This window comes from Macaca nemestrina, chromosome 17 (assembly GCF_043159975.1).
Source record: "Macaca nemestrina isolate mMacNem1 chromosome 17, mMacNem.hap1, whole genome shotgun sequence".
In the NCBI taxonomy this organism is placed as follows: Eukaryota; Metazoa; Chordata; class Mammalia; order Primates; family Cercopithecidae; genus Macaca; species Macaca nemestrina.
In genome coordinates this window covers 66627644-66642680 of record NC_092141.1, presented here as the reverse complement: position 1 = coordinate 66642680, position 15037 = coordinate 66627644, and the positions used below count along the sequence as shown (strand labels likewise).

At 43.1% G+C, this 15037-nt stretch overlaps 1 protein-coding gene across 17 annotated transcripts in view; it reads left to right on the top strand.

Moving 5' to 3' along the window:
* LOC105472075 (BRCA1 DNA repair associated) overlaps nt 1–15037 on the top strand; it is an 86779-nt gene that overhangs the window by 54807 nt on the left and 16935 nt on the right. For all 17 annotated transcript variants that reach the window (XM_011725004.3, XM_011725002.3, XM_071083197.1 and 14 more), the window contains 5 exons: nt 2621–2811; nt 5706–6016; nt 9580–9667; nt 13540–13617; nt 14117–14157. In XM_011725004.3, the coding sequence (XP_011723306.2) occupies nt 2621–2811; nt 5706–6016; nt 9580–9667; nt 13540–13617; nt 14117–14157 (709 nt within the window). The remainder of the gene's footprint in view (nt 1–2620; nt 2812–5705; nt 6017–9579; nt 9668–13539; nt 13618–14116; nt 14158–15037) is intronic.

Below are 15037 nucleotides of genomic sequence, written 5' to 3'. Positions count from 1 at the left end.
TAAAACCTGAACAAGCTTGGCAGCTAATGGTAGATTTCTTCAAGGCAGCCCTTGCCCTAATTAAAATTCTTGTCTTTCTAGAAAAAGTCTAGCTCTTGCCGGGCGCCGTGGCTCACGCCTGTAATCCCAGCACTTTGGGAGGCCGAGGCGGGCGGATCACAAGGTCAGGAGATCGAGACCACGGTGAAACCCCGTCGCTACTAAAAATACAAAAAATTAGCCGGGCGCGGTTGTGGGCGCCTGTAGTCCCAGCTACTCGGGAGGCTGAGGCAGGAGAATGGCGTGAACCCGGGAGGCGGAGCTTGCAGTGAGCCGAGATCGCGCCACTGCACTCCAGCCTGGGCGACAGAGTGAGACTCCGTCTCAAAAAAAAAAAAAAAAGAAAAAGTCTAGCTCTTGATTTACCACAGATAATAATAGTAATTATTATTATTATTATTTAACACAGGGTCTCCCTCTGTCACCTAGATTGCAGTGGCGCAATCATGGCTCACTGCATCCTCTGTTTTTCAGGCTCACGCAATCCTCCCACCTTAGCCTCCTAAGTAGCTGGGTCCACAAGCATGCACCACCACGCCCATTAAGTTTTTGTATTTTTTGGCCCGGCGCGGTGGCTCAAGCCTGTAATCCCAGCACTTTGGGAGGCCGAGACGGGCGGATCACGAGGTCAGGAGATCGAGACCATCCTGGCTAACACGGTGAAATCCCGTCTCTAATAAAAAATACAAAAAAAAAAACTAGCCGGGCGAGGTGGCGGGTGCCTGTAGTCCCAGCTACTCGGGAGGCTGAGGCAGGAGAATGGCGTGAACCCGGGAGGCGGAGCTTGCAGTGAGCCGAGATCTGGCCATTGCACTCCAGCCTGGGTGACACAGCAAGACTCCGTCTCAAAAAAAAAAAAAAAAAAGTTTTTGTTTTTTTGGTAGAGAGGGAGTTTTACCTTGTTGCCCAGGCTGGTCTCAAATTCCTGGACTCAAGTGGTCCACCCACCTTGCCCTCCCAAAGCCAGAAAACATTTAGAATATCTTTTAGAGATGTGTATTTACACCACTATTAATACAGGACTATATAGCAGTCCGGTACTGGACTATGTAGTCCAGTACCATTCTTTTCCTTACTGGAGGACCAGGTATGGTGGCAGGTGCCTATAATCCCAGCTATACAGGAGGCTGAGGCAGGAGAATCGCTTGAACCTGGGAGGCAGAGGTTGCAGTGAGCCGAGACCGTGCCATTGCACTCCAGCCTGGGCGACAGAACAAGACTCCGTCTCAAAAAAAAAAAAAAAAAAAAAAAGAGCAGTAATTCAGTTCGCACTCATCTTCAGTCCAGGGGGCCTAGCCTTAGTATTTGACCCATAGTAAGCACCCAATAATTGTTTAAATTAATTAACCTCTGAGGCCCTTTAAATCTATTGATAAGTATCTTATTTTGCAAAATCCTAAGCACTTGGAAGACTAGAGGAACTATTTACTGGGTGTGTATGCTTTTCTAACAATATTTTATAGCTGGCTTTTGTTTTTAGAATGAATTTGGACATTGAAAAGGCAGGCAATAGTGGCTGGGCACAGTGGCTCACGCCTGTAATCCCAGCACTTTGGGAGGCCAAGTCTGTTGGATCACAAGGTCAGGAGATCGAGACCATCCTGACCAACATGGTGAAACCCCACCTGTACTAAAAATACAAAAATTAGCTGGACGTGGTGGCATGTCCCTATAGTCCCAGCTACTTGGGAGGCTAAGGCAGGAGAATCACTTGAACCCGAGAGGCGAGAGGCAAGGTTGCAGTGAGCCGAGATCGAGCCACTGCACTCCAGCCTGGGTGACAGAGCTTGAGACTCCATCTCAAAAAAAAAACAAAAAAGGAAAAGGCAGGCAATAGGGATGATTCTGTAATTCTGCTAAAACTGAGTAGAAATAATGAGTGTAGAGATGTTGACATTGATCAACGTTCTATCTTCATAAGAGATCTGATTCTAACATATCCATTTGGACTCAAGTAGAATATTGTGTATAGAGTGAGTGGCAGTGAGTAATTTGGTAAAAATTTGCTGACCTACTTGCTTGCCTGCTTTTTATTTTTTCTTTTCTTTTCTTTCTTTTCCTTCCTTCCTTCCTTTCTTTTTCTTTCTCTCTCTTCCTTTCTTTCTTTCTCTTCCGTTCTTTCTCTTCCTTTCTTTCTTTCTCTTTCTTCCTTTCTTCCTTTCTTTCTTGACAGAGTCTTGCTCTGTCACCCAGGCTGGAGTGCAGTGGCGCAATCTTGGGATCTCAGCTCACTGCAACCTCTGCCTCCCGGGTTCAAGCAGTTTTCCTACCTCAGCCTCCCGAGTAGCTGAGAATACGGGCGACAGCCACCACACCCAGATACTGACCTGCTTTTAACAGCTAGGAGATACAGTGCCTCAGACCAACCCAACCCCTCGGGGGAGATGTTATATGTCAACCCTGACATATTGGCAGGCAACATGAATCCAGACTTCTAGGCTGTCACGTGGGCTCTTTTTTGCTAGTCATTTTTGATCTCTCTGACATGAGCTGTTTCATTTATGCTTTGGCTACCCAGGAAGTGTGATTTGTCTTTTCACAATTGGTGGCGATGGTTTTCTCCTTCCATTTATCTTTCTAGGTCATCCCCTTCTAAATGCCAGTCATTAGAGGATAGGTGGTATGTGCACAGTAGCTCTGGGAGTCTTCAGAATGGAAATTACCCATCTCAAGAGGAGCTCATTAAGGTTGTTGATGTGGAGACGCAACAACTGGAAAAGTCTGGGCCACACGATTTGATGGAACCATCTTACTTGCCAAGGCAAGATCTAGGTAATATTTCATCTGCTCTAATGGAACAAACACTTTGATTTTACTCTGAATCCTGCATAAAGATATTCTGGTTAACCAACTTTTAGATGTACTAGTCTATCATGGACACTTTTGTTATACTTAAGCCCATTTTAGAAAAATAGCTCAAGTGTTAAGGTTTACTTGAAAATTGTTGAAACTGTTAATCCATCTATATTTTAATTAATGGTTTAACTAATGATTTTGAGGATGAGGGAATCTTGGTGTACTCTAAATATATTATTTCAGGCCAGGCATAGTGGCTCATGCCTGTAATCCCAGTACTCCAGGAGGCCGAGGCAGGTGGATCAACTGAAGTCAGTTAGAGACCAGCCTGGCCAACATGGTGAAACCCTGTTTCTACTAAAAATACAAAAAAATTAACTGGGTTTGCTAGTGCGTGCCTGTAATCCTAGCTTCTCTAGAGGCCAAGGCAGCAGAATCGCTTGAACCCGGGAGGCGGAGTTTGCAGTGAGCCAAGATCATGCCACTGCACTCTAGTCTGGTTGATAGAGCAAGACTCCATCTCAAAAATATATATGTATATATTTTATTTCAACTGTTAGACAAGAGTCCTAAGGCCAAAGAATAAAGTTTTAGGCCAGTCCTTTATTAGAAAGTGAGTCAAATCTCAAAGCAAGCTCTTCTTTTATGAGTTAATTAATATAAATGATTATATATTTTATGCCTTAAAAATCACTTTTAATGAATGGTGTTTTATGGCTTGTAAATCAGAGTTTTAATCAGTAAAGAAAGTTTTTAATTAATCCTCAAAAACACATTATCATAAAAGACACTGGCGTCAAATGTGGTATTTGGCCATGTTCATTAGGGTCATTTTAGGAATCTCATATATTCCACTTAGCTATGCTTAATTCCTGATAGCATGGCATTTTCTGAAATGTTTCGAGGATGACATCTCTGCTGTTTTTAATTTGGTAATGATACCTGCTGATTTATTAAGTGAGAAAAGTAATGGTGTCATTACCTTGGATGAAGAAACAAAAATAAAGCATTTGCCACATTTGTCAACTTTTTTTTCCTTTCTTACAAAATTACTATATGCTCATTGCTCCCAAACTGGACAATATAGGGAATAAATAAGATAATTTGGGGCGGGGTTGGAGACGGCATCTTGCTATGTTGCCCAGGCTGGTCTCTAACTCCTGGCCTTATGCAATCTTCCTGCCTTGGCCTCCCAAAGTGCTGGGATTATAGGCGTGAGCCACTTCACCAAGCTGAGATGCCACCTTGTAAAAGATAAAATAAGGACAGATGCAGTGGCTCATGCCTGTAATCTCAGTACTTTGGGAGGCCAAGGTGGGAGGATTGTTCAAGGCCAAGAGTTCAAGACCAGCCTGGGCAGTGTTGCAAGACGTGATCTCTACAAAGTTTAAAAAAAAAAAAAAAAAGTAAAGAAAACTAGCTGGGGCCAGGCATGGTGGCTCATGCCTGTAATCCCAGCACTTTGGGAGGCCGAGGCAGGCAGATGGCCTGAGGTCAGGAGTTCGAGACCAGTCTGACCAGCGTGGTGAAACCCCGTCTCCACTAAAAATACAAAAATGAGCCAGGCATGGTGGCACATGCCTGTAATCCCAGCACTTTGGGAGGCCAAGACAGACAGATCACCTGAGGGCAGGAGTTCGAGACCAGCCTGACCAACATGGAGAAACCCCGTCTCTACTAAAAATACAAAATTAGCCAGGCTTGGTGGCACATGCCTGTAGTCCCAGCTACTTGGGAGGCTGAGGCAGTAGAATTGCTTGAACCCAGAAGGCAGAGGTTGCAGTGAGCCAAGATCACACCATTGCACTCTAGCCTGGGCAACAAGAGCGAAACTCCATCTCAAAAAAAAAAAAAAAATTAGCTGGAAGGTGGCAAACACCTGTGGTCCCAGCTACTCAGGAGGCTGAGGCAGGAAGATCACTTGAGTCCAGGAGGTCAAGGCTGCAGATGAGCCATGTTTGTGCCACTGCACCGCAGCCTGGGTGACAGACGAAGACCCTTCTCAAAAAAATAAAATTACTTGTACTCTTTTTTTTGAGACGGAGTTTCACTCTTGTTGCCCAGGCTGGAGTGCAATGGTGTGATCTCGGCTCAGTGCAACCTCCGCCTGAAGCAATTCTCCTGCTTCAACCTCCTGAGTAGCTGGGATTACAGGCATGCACCACCACGCCCGGCTAATTTTTTGTATTTTTAGTAAAGATGGGGTTTCTCCATGTTCATCAGACTGGTCTCGAACTCCTGACCTCAGGTGATCCACCCACCTCGGCCTCCCAAAGTGCTGAGATTACAGGCCTAAGCCATCGCACCCGGCCTGTACTCTTATTCTTTAATAATAAAATATTTGTGTTTCTTTAGTCATTTTACATAAACTTTTATTTTTAAAATAATGTCATGATAAATAATATTGCTTAGGTATCTTCTTTAATATATTAGTAACATTTCTGTTTTATTGTACATCAACATTTATATTCAAACTAATGGGTGAAGAGTACTCCATTGGACTAGGTATATCGTAATTTAATCTATTATTGGACTTCTAGATTGCTTCTAAAATTACACTGTTATAAGCAGTGTTACAGTGAACATTCCTATGACTAAACCTTTGCATACATCTTTTGTCTCCCTAGGATATATTTCTAAAACTAGCATTGTTGACTGAAAGTATAAACACAGGTTAAGGTGTTTGCTACATAATGCCATATTTCCTTTTTAGGTAATTAGGCTACTTTGGATTTCCACCAACACTGTATTCATGTACCCATTTTTCTCTTAACCTAACTTCATTGGTCTTTTTAATTCTTAACAGAGACCAGAACTCTGTAATTCAGCATTCATTGTTGTGTAAATTAAACTTCTCCCATTCCTTTCAGAGGGAACCCCTTACCTGGAATCTGGAATCAGTCTCTTCTCTGATGACCCTGAATCTGATCCTTCCGAAGACAGAGCCCCAGAGTCAGCTCATGTTGGCAGCATACCATCTTCAACCTCTGCATTGAAAGTACCCCAGTGGCAAGTTGCAGAATCTGCCCAGAGTCCAGCTGCTGCTCATAATACTAATACTGCTGGGTATAATGCAATGGAAGAAAGTGTGAGCAGGGAGAAGCCGAAATTGACAGCTTCAACAGAAAGGGTCAACAAAAGAATGTCCTTGGTGGTGTCTGGCCTGACCCCAGAAGAATTTGTGAGTGTATCCATATGTATCTCCCTAATGACTAAGACTTAACAACATTCTGGAAACAGTTTTATGTAGGTCCTGGCAATTAATAACCTAGAGGAAGAAATCTAGGAAACAATCACAGTTCTGTGTAATTTAATTTCCATTACTAATTTCTGAAAATTTAGATCTAGATAAAGCTATAGTGTGGATTATTTTATATATATTTACTTGAGAAAATAATTATTAAATATTAGCAGAAAAGCTATACTTCGGTATGATATAGGACTTTTGAATTTGAATTTTCCTTTATATCTGTAAAAGCAAGTAGGTATAGCTTTATTCCCCGGAAGGCATCTTTTTTCCCCCTTGGCTCACATGGGTGAATTTACCAGCATATTTAACTAAATTCAGACTGGTTCCAAACATACTGCCAGACAGAGTAGCATTTCTCTACTGTTTGTTTTTATCCTGGCTTGTAAGACAGTTACTCAATAGCCTGCCCTGCCATGTCTGCCCTGCAACATCCCTTGCTATTAGGATTTTGGCATCACCTTGGGTCCTTAATGCCAGAAATGGGAATTACTTCACACTGTGGAAAAATACTCATTAAAATATTAAGACCAGTAAAACCTCGTTTCTTTTTGGGCTATTTGTGGATTTCAGACATCCTGAGAAGTTTACCACCCCTGTAATTAATTGTCTTTGTCATCACTTCATAATAAAAATAATTCGTGGCCGGGCACGGTGGCTCAAGCCTGTAATCCAAGCACTTTGGGAGGCTAAGGCGGGCAGATCGCCTGAGGTCGGGAGTTCAAGACCAGCCTGACCAACCTAGAGAAACCCCGTCTTCACTAAAAATACAAAATTAGCTGGGCGTGGTGGCCCATGCCTATAAGCCCAGCTACTCGGGAGGCTGAGGCAGGAGAATCGCTTGAACCCAGGAGGCAGAGGTTGCGGTGAGCCGAGATTGCGCCATTGCACTCCAGCCTGGGCAACAAGAGCGAAACTGTGTCTCAAAATAATAATAATAATAATAATAATAATTGCGTGAATATTTCTTTTTTTTTTTTCTTTTTTTTTTTTTTTTTTTTTGAGACGGAGTCTCGCTCTGCCGCCGAGGCTGGAGTGCAGTGGCCGGATCTCAGCTCACTGCAAGCTCCGCCTCCTGGGTTCACGCCATTCTCCTGCCTCAGCCTCCCGAGTAGTTGGGACTACAGGCGCCCGCCACTGCGCCCGGCTAGTTTTTTGTATTTTTTAGTAGAGACGGGGTTTCACCGTGTTAGCCAGGATGGTCTCGATCTCCTGACCTCGTGATCCGCCCGTCTCGGCCTCCCAAAGTGCTGGGATTACAGGCTTGAGCCACCGCGCCCGACGCGTGAATATTTCTTTAAAACTATGATGAGATAACATACCAGATTATCAAATGGATTCAGTAGTGGGTGTGCCATTTATTGCACACTGAGAGATGACCAAATCATTCTGAAATATCTTTCTTAATATATCTTTCCTAGGATTTTTCATCCTAACTTCTCCATAGGTAGTGACTTAGCATAACATCTCTGTGGCCAGATGTATCCCACTACTGAAAGGGCAAAGTAAGCTGTGGCTGCCCTGGTAGATACACTGAGTAAGTGCACAGTGATGGCTATAAATGTTTTCATCTCATAATCCCATGCCCAGACCAGCAATTTGCTCTAAAAGCTTTTACCTGTGTCTGTTTCAATGGCTCTTGATCATTTGCCTGCACATCCGGAATTCCTTACTTATTCATTGAAAATTAGCATTCTTTATCCCTTTGTTTTGCAAGTTCAGCTTTTTAGAGATGGCTAAAATGGTCTAATCTTTCTTGCCAAAGGCAATTCTGAGCTGCAGTTTAGACTACAAGTGGCTTGGGTACGTGTTGTCTTTAAACAAGCAAAGAGGAAAACTTTGAGCTTTATTCAGACTTGGTGAAGTGTGGTAAATTTATGATGAAAGCTACTGACTGTATTACACATGATTAATTCTGAAGCCCATATTAAGATGATCTTTTCATCAGTTCAGCATTGCTCTTCTAACAGAACAGTTTCAAGGCTGGGATTTTAGCAATTAATCAGTTCAGAATTGCTAATGATCCTGGCAGAGGGTGGTGGCAAAAGGGGGAGGATGTCATTAGCTTCTCTAGCCTGCATTTTTTCAGCGCCCTGTGGCAGTATGGAGTAAGGCAACATGAAAGAAAGATGGCCTGACCTTCATGGCAGTATTGTGCAACACGTAAATACTGGTGTGGGTGGCTGTGGCTATGGCTAGTAAATGATGGCCCTTGGTAAACAAAGTTATTTATCAGACAATACCTACCAACTAGGTCAACTGTGCCCATAATGGATCTGGTTAATTTCTTTTGCTATTGATTTTTATTTGGTTGATAGATAATAGCTAGAGGACTCTAAATTTCTTTGGGGAGGAATATGAACCCCTTCTAAGCCTTCTCCTTACAAGAGAATTGATCGCTTTTGCAATGACCTTTAGTAACATCTTGATTTCAGTGTTTTGTAACTATCAGAGGGTTGAGTCTTGGTTTTAAGCCATATATGTCTATAGCATAACTTTCTGTGTAGGGTAGTTATCTCTCAGCTTATAAAGTGTAGGCTGATAAATTTATAGTAGAGTGTCACTATGCAAAGAAACTGTCTTAGGGAATCAGATGATATCAGCTATTAAAGCAAAATTAATATATATTTTTTCTTTTTACTTTTTTTTTTTTTTTTTTTTTAAGACATGCGATCTCACAGTATTGCCCAGGCTGGCCTTGGTCTCAGACTCGTGGGTTCAAGAGTCCCACCTTAGCTTCACAAAGTGCTGGGTTATAGGCATGAGCCACCGTGTCTGGCCCAATGTATATTTTTTTAAGTTTTAAGTTTGTGGTACATAGTAGGTGTATAATACTATTTTCAATCCTTAGTTGTAATTCTATGTCTGCTGATGTGTACATAATTTTTTATTAAACTATTTGAGACTTCAAGTATCTTTTTAGGGCTGGGGATGGAGTCTTGCACTCTTGCCCAAGCTGGAGTGCAGTGGCGCCTTCTCGGCTCACTGCAAGCTCCGCCTCCCGGGTTCACTCCATTCTCCTGTCTCAGCCTCCCAAGTAGCTGGGACTACCACGCCCGGCTAATTTTTTGTATTTTTAATAGACACGGGGTTTCACCGTGTTAGCCAGGATGATCTCCATCTCCTGACTTCATGATCCGCCCGCCTCGGCCTCCCAAAGTGCTGGGATTACAGGCGTGAGCCACCGTGCCCGGCCGAGACTTCAGGTATCTTAGAATTTTTTAAAATGTACCCTTTCTGAGAAAAACAGAGACTTAAAGCTAGGATAACTGGTATTATTATTTTTTCTTTTTTTTTTTAAATTTTACCTCCAGCCTGGGTAACAGAGCAAGACTCTGTCTCAAAAAAAAAAAATTCACCTTAAATAATTCCAGGACACATGTGCAGAACGTGCAGGATTGTTACGTAGGTAAACATATGCCATGGTGGGATAACTAGTATTCTGAGCTGTGTACTAGAGGTAACTCATGATAATGGAATATTTGATTTAATTTCAGATGCTCGTGTACAAGTTTGCCAGAAGATACCACATCGCTTTAACTAATCTAATTAGTGAAGAGACTACTCATGTCGTTATGAAAACAGGTATACCAAGAACCTTTACAGAATACTTTGCATTTGCTGCATAAAATCACATGAGGCCAGGCATGGTGGCTCACGCCTGTAATCGCAACACTTTGGGAGGCCAAGGTGGGCAGATCATGAGGTCAGGAGATCGAGACCATCCTGGCCAGCATGGTGAAACGATGTCTCTACTAAAAAATAAAAAAATTAGCTGGGCATGGTGACGTGCGCCTGTAGTCCCAGCTACTCGTGAGGCTGAGTATCACTTGATACTCAGGGAGATGGAGGTTGCAGTGAGCCAAGATCATGCCATTGCACTCCAGCCTGGTGACAGAGCAAGACTCCATCTTAAAAAAAAAAAAAAAAAATGAAAAAGTAAGAATATTTGTTGAGCATAGCATGGATGATAGTCTTCTAATAGTCGATCAATTACTTTATGAAAGACAAATAATAGTTTTGCTGCTTCCTTACCCCCTTTTGTTTTGGCTTAAGATTTGGAGTGTGGGCCGGCCGTGGTGGCTCACACGTGTAATCCCAGCACTTTGGGAGGCCAAGGCAGGTGGATCACCTGAGGTCAGGAGTTCGAGATCAGCCTGGCCAACATGGTGAAACCCTGTCTCTACTAAAAATACAAAAATTAGCCGGGCGTGGTGGTATGCACCTGTAATCCCAGCTACTTGGGAGGCTGACGCAGAAGAATTGCTTGAACCCTGGAGGCTGAGGTTGCAGTGAGCTGAGATTGTGCCGCTGCCCTCCAGCCTGGCGACAGAGTGAGACTCCGTCTCAACAACAACAAAAACCTGGAGGCAGGTTTTTGAGGAAAAACCTGGAGACCCCAGCTTCATGTAACACCTAGTTTGAGTATGTTGAGAGTTTTTCAGGAAAAAAGTCTGGTAACAGCTCCGAGATAGTCTTAACATATGAAAAACCAAAAAAAGGCCGGGCGCGGTGGCTCAAGCCTGTAATCCCAGCACTTTGGGAGGCCGAGACGGGTGGATCACGAGGTCAGGAGATCGAGACCATCCTGGCTAACACAGTGAAACCCCGTCTCTACTAAAAAATACAAAAAAACTAGCCGGGCGAGGTGGCGGGCGCCTGTAGTCCCAGCTACTCGGGAGGCTGAGGCAGGAGAATGGCCTGAACCCGGGAGGCGGAGCTTGCAGTGAGCTGAGATCCGGCCACTGCACTCCAGCAAGGGGGACAGAGTGAGACTCCGTCTCAAAAAAAAAAAAAGAAAAACCAAAAAAGGAAGGGGACAGATCATTTGTTCTATACCTTTCTTTTTTAAGGTTTTAATTATAACTTGTGTGATACAGGAGACCTCTGGGAGTTTTTAGTTGACTTAAAAACTAAATCTGAGTAAACATTTCAGGGCTGCTAAAAAAGCTTATTTGAAACTGGGCCGTAATAACACAAGCATAGGGTCTGGAGCAAGTGAAGTACAGATCCCGAGCCCCACAGTATTCTCCATTGGAGTGACTGCCTGAAAGCTGATGTCTGTTTTAAGCACCGTGCTTGGTTTTTAACATGGTCACTGACAAACTGGGGAGTGTTTATTCAGAGTTAAATGGTAAAGATGCAGAAAAGTAACTTGAAATAATGTCTTTTGAAGAAGAAATGAGAAGATTTAAGGAAATAAGACACTGTCTTCAAGTATCTGAAGAACCACTACCCGGAAGAGAACTGTTATGTGGAACAAAAGTAAGACTCACTCATGGGGCTCCAGAAAGCAGACGAGTGCATGGAGGACGCAGAAGATGCAGATTGTGTGGCTCAAGTCTAAAATGTTTCTAACAAAGTTGGTTCTCTGGATGTGTTCCAGTCCACTCGATGATGATTTTTTTTTTTTTTTTTTTTTTTTTTTGAAGTGGAGTTTCACTCTTGTTTCCCAGTCTGCCAGAGTGCAATGGCACGATCTTGGCTTGCTGCAACCTCCCCCTCCTGGGTTCAAGCACGTCTCCTGCCTCAGCCTCCTGAGTAGCTAGGATTACAGGCATGTACCACCACACCTAATTTTGTATTTTTAGTAGAGACGGGGTTTTCCATGTTGGTCAGGCTGGTCTTGAACTCCTGACCTCAGGTGATCCACCTGCCTCGGCCTCCCAAAGTGCTGGGATTACAGGCATGAGCCATCGCGCCCAGCCCATGATGATTCTTTTCGGAGAGATACAGGCACTTGAGGAGAGGATGTAAACCCCTTGGATACATTGCCATAGAACTTCTATGATCTTAGGTTTCTACTTACTCATGAAAATTATACCACAGGGTCAGAGGATAGTGCTCATTGGAGCCAGGTGCCAGAAAAAGTTATTACAAACTACTGTTTTAGAGAAAAATATCATTAAAGTTTAATATACCTTAAGCTATAGGTTTGCATCAAAGCTAGTGAAAGGTAAAAAAATTTGACAATGCAAATTAAGGCCAGGTGCGGTGGCTCACACCTGTAATCCCAGCACTTTGGGAGGCCGAGGCCGGCGGATCACGAGGTCAGGAGATCGAGACCATTCTGGCTAACATAGTGAAACCCCATCTCTACTAAAAATACAAAAAATTAGCCGGGCATGGTGGCAGGTGCCTGTAGTCCCAGCTACTTGGGAGGTTGAGGCAGGAGAATGGCGTGAACCTGGGAGGCGTAGCTTGTAGTAAGGCGAGATGACACCACTGCACTCCAGCCTGGGCAACAGAGCAAGACTCCGTCTCAAAAAAAAAAAAAAAAATGCAAATCAAATCTAAAGTAGTTCAGTCTTTAAACTCAAACCTAATACATTTGCTACTTTTGAACTAAAACTGAACTAAAATGTTCAAGTTTAATACATATTATTAAATCAGCTTTTGTAGCAGTTAAACAAAAAACTTCAAAAATTATAAGGAATTCTGTGAGGGAGCATGGCTGCTGCTACTGCTTGCAGATAGCCTGCTTTGTTTAGGATTTAGTTAAATACATTTCTCCTGTTTAAAACTAAATGGTCTTTCCTTAGTTTGCTTAGTTCTTCAGAAGGGCCTTTAAAACACTGGGAAATAAACAAGTGATTCTTTAGCTACTGCTTTCTGAAATACTTATATAGAAGCTCTGCACTGTATTCTCCTATCCCTCTCAGGAGAATATTAGAGGGTTAGAACTCCCCAGGTAGACTTTTTTTTTTTTTTTTTTTGAGACGGAGTCTCGCTCTGTCGCCCACGCTGGAGTGCAGTGGTGCTATCTCCACTCACTGCAAGCTCCACCTCCCAGGTTCACGCCATTCTCCTGCCTCAACCTCCCATGTAGCTGGGACTACAGGTACCCGGCTAATTTTTTTTGTATTTTCAGTAGAGACAGGGTTTCACCATGTTAGCCAGGATGGTCTTGATCTCCTGACCTCGTGATCCACCCGTCTCGGCCTCCCAAAGTGCTGGGATTACAGGCGTGAGCCACCGCACCCGCCCCAGGTAGACATTCTAGGGGTGAAAATTTGTCATTACATTGACATTTCAGATTTAGGTTTTCAACAATACTGTTTTCTTCTCCTTTCACATATTGCCATCTAGTAATATAGATGTTCTCCGTCCACATTAATCAAAACTATTGACATGGATAATTGCTAATTCCTTGAACACTATAATGGAGTTCTATAGCTAGCCTTGGCATCTAGAAGATGGGTGTTGGGGAGAGGGAGTGGACAGACATTCCTCTGGTCTTAACTTTATATCAGCCTTCCCTAGACTTCCAAAGATCCACACCTGCTGGTTATAATTAATGGTGTTTTCAGCCTCTGATTCTGTCACCAGGGGTTTTGGAATCATAAATCTAGATTGATCTTGGGAGTGTAAGAAACTGAGGCTCTTTAGCTTCTTAGGACAGCAATTCCTGATTTTGTTTTCAACTTCTAATCCTTTGAATGTCTTTCATTCTGCAGATGCTGAGTTTGTGTGTGAACGGACGCTGAAATATTTTCTGGGAATTGCGGGAGGAAAATGGGTAGTTAGCTATTTCTGTAAGTATAATACGATTTCTCCCCTCCTCCCTTTAACACCTCAGAATTGCATTTTTACACCTAACATTTAACACCTAAGGTTTTTGCTGATGCTGAGTGTGAGTTACTGAAAGGTCTTTAATTGTAACACTAAACTACCTTTATCTTTAATGCGTATCACTTTGTTCAGATAAACTGGTGATGCTGGGAAAATGGGTCTCTTTTATAACTAATAGGACCTAATCTAGCAATGTTAGCATATGAACTAGGGATTTATTTAATAGTTGGCAGGAATCCATGTGCAGCAGGCAAACTTATAATGTTTAAATTAAACATCAACTGTGTCTCCAGAAAGAAACTGCTGCTACAAGCCTTATTAAAGGGCTGTGGCTTTAGAGGGAAGGGACCTCTCCTCTGTCATTCTTCCTGTGCTCTTTTGTGAATCGCTGACCTCTCCATCTCCATGAAAATAGCACGTTCTTCTGCTGTGTGTAACCTGTCTTTTCTATGATCTCCTTAGGGGTGACCCAGTCTATTAAAGAAAGAAAAATGCTGAATGAGGTAAGTACTTGATATTACAAACTAATCAGAGACATGGTGTCATTCAGTCATATAGTTAAAAATGTATTTGCTTCCTTCCATCAATGCACCACTTTCCTTAATGCACAAATTTTCCATGATTATGGGGATCATCAAGAGTTATGCAGGCCAGGCACGGTGACTCACACCTATAATCCCAGCACTTTGGGAGGCTGAAGTGTTCGGATCACCTGAGGTCGGGAGTTCAAGACCAGCCTGACCAACATGGAGAAACCCCATTTCTACTAAAAATACAAAATTAGCCGGGCATGGTGGCGCATGCCTGTAATCCCAGCTACTCAAGAGGCTGAGGCAGGAGAATCACTTGAACCGGGGAGGTGGGGGTTGCAGTGAGCTGAGATAGCGCCATTGCACTCCAACCTGGGCAACAAGAACAAAACTCCATCAAAAAAAAAAAAAAAGCCAGGTGCGGTGGCTCATGCCTGTAATCCTAACACTTTGGGAGGCCAAGGCAGGTAGATTGCCTGAGCTCAGGAGTTCGAGATCAGCCTGGGCAACATGGTGAAACCCTGTCTCTACTAAAATACAAAAAATTACCCAGGCGTGGGAGCACGTGCCTGTAGTCCCAGCTACTCAGGAGGCTAAGGCAGGAGAATCGCTTGAACCCAGGAGGCAGAAGTTGCAATGAGCCAAGATCACGCCACTGCACTCCAGCCTGGCAACAGAGCAAGACTCCGTCTTAAAAAAAAAAATTTGCAGAGCAAACCAGGATATCCTCTGTTCTCATTTGTTCTAGATTTCAAAAGAAAGTCCTTTCTTTGAGGAAAAGAGAAAGGAAAAGGAGTTTATAAAGGGAAAGAAAACATTCATAAGATAAGAAGTGTGCCCATTTGCATATACC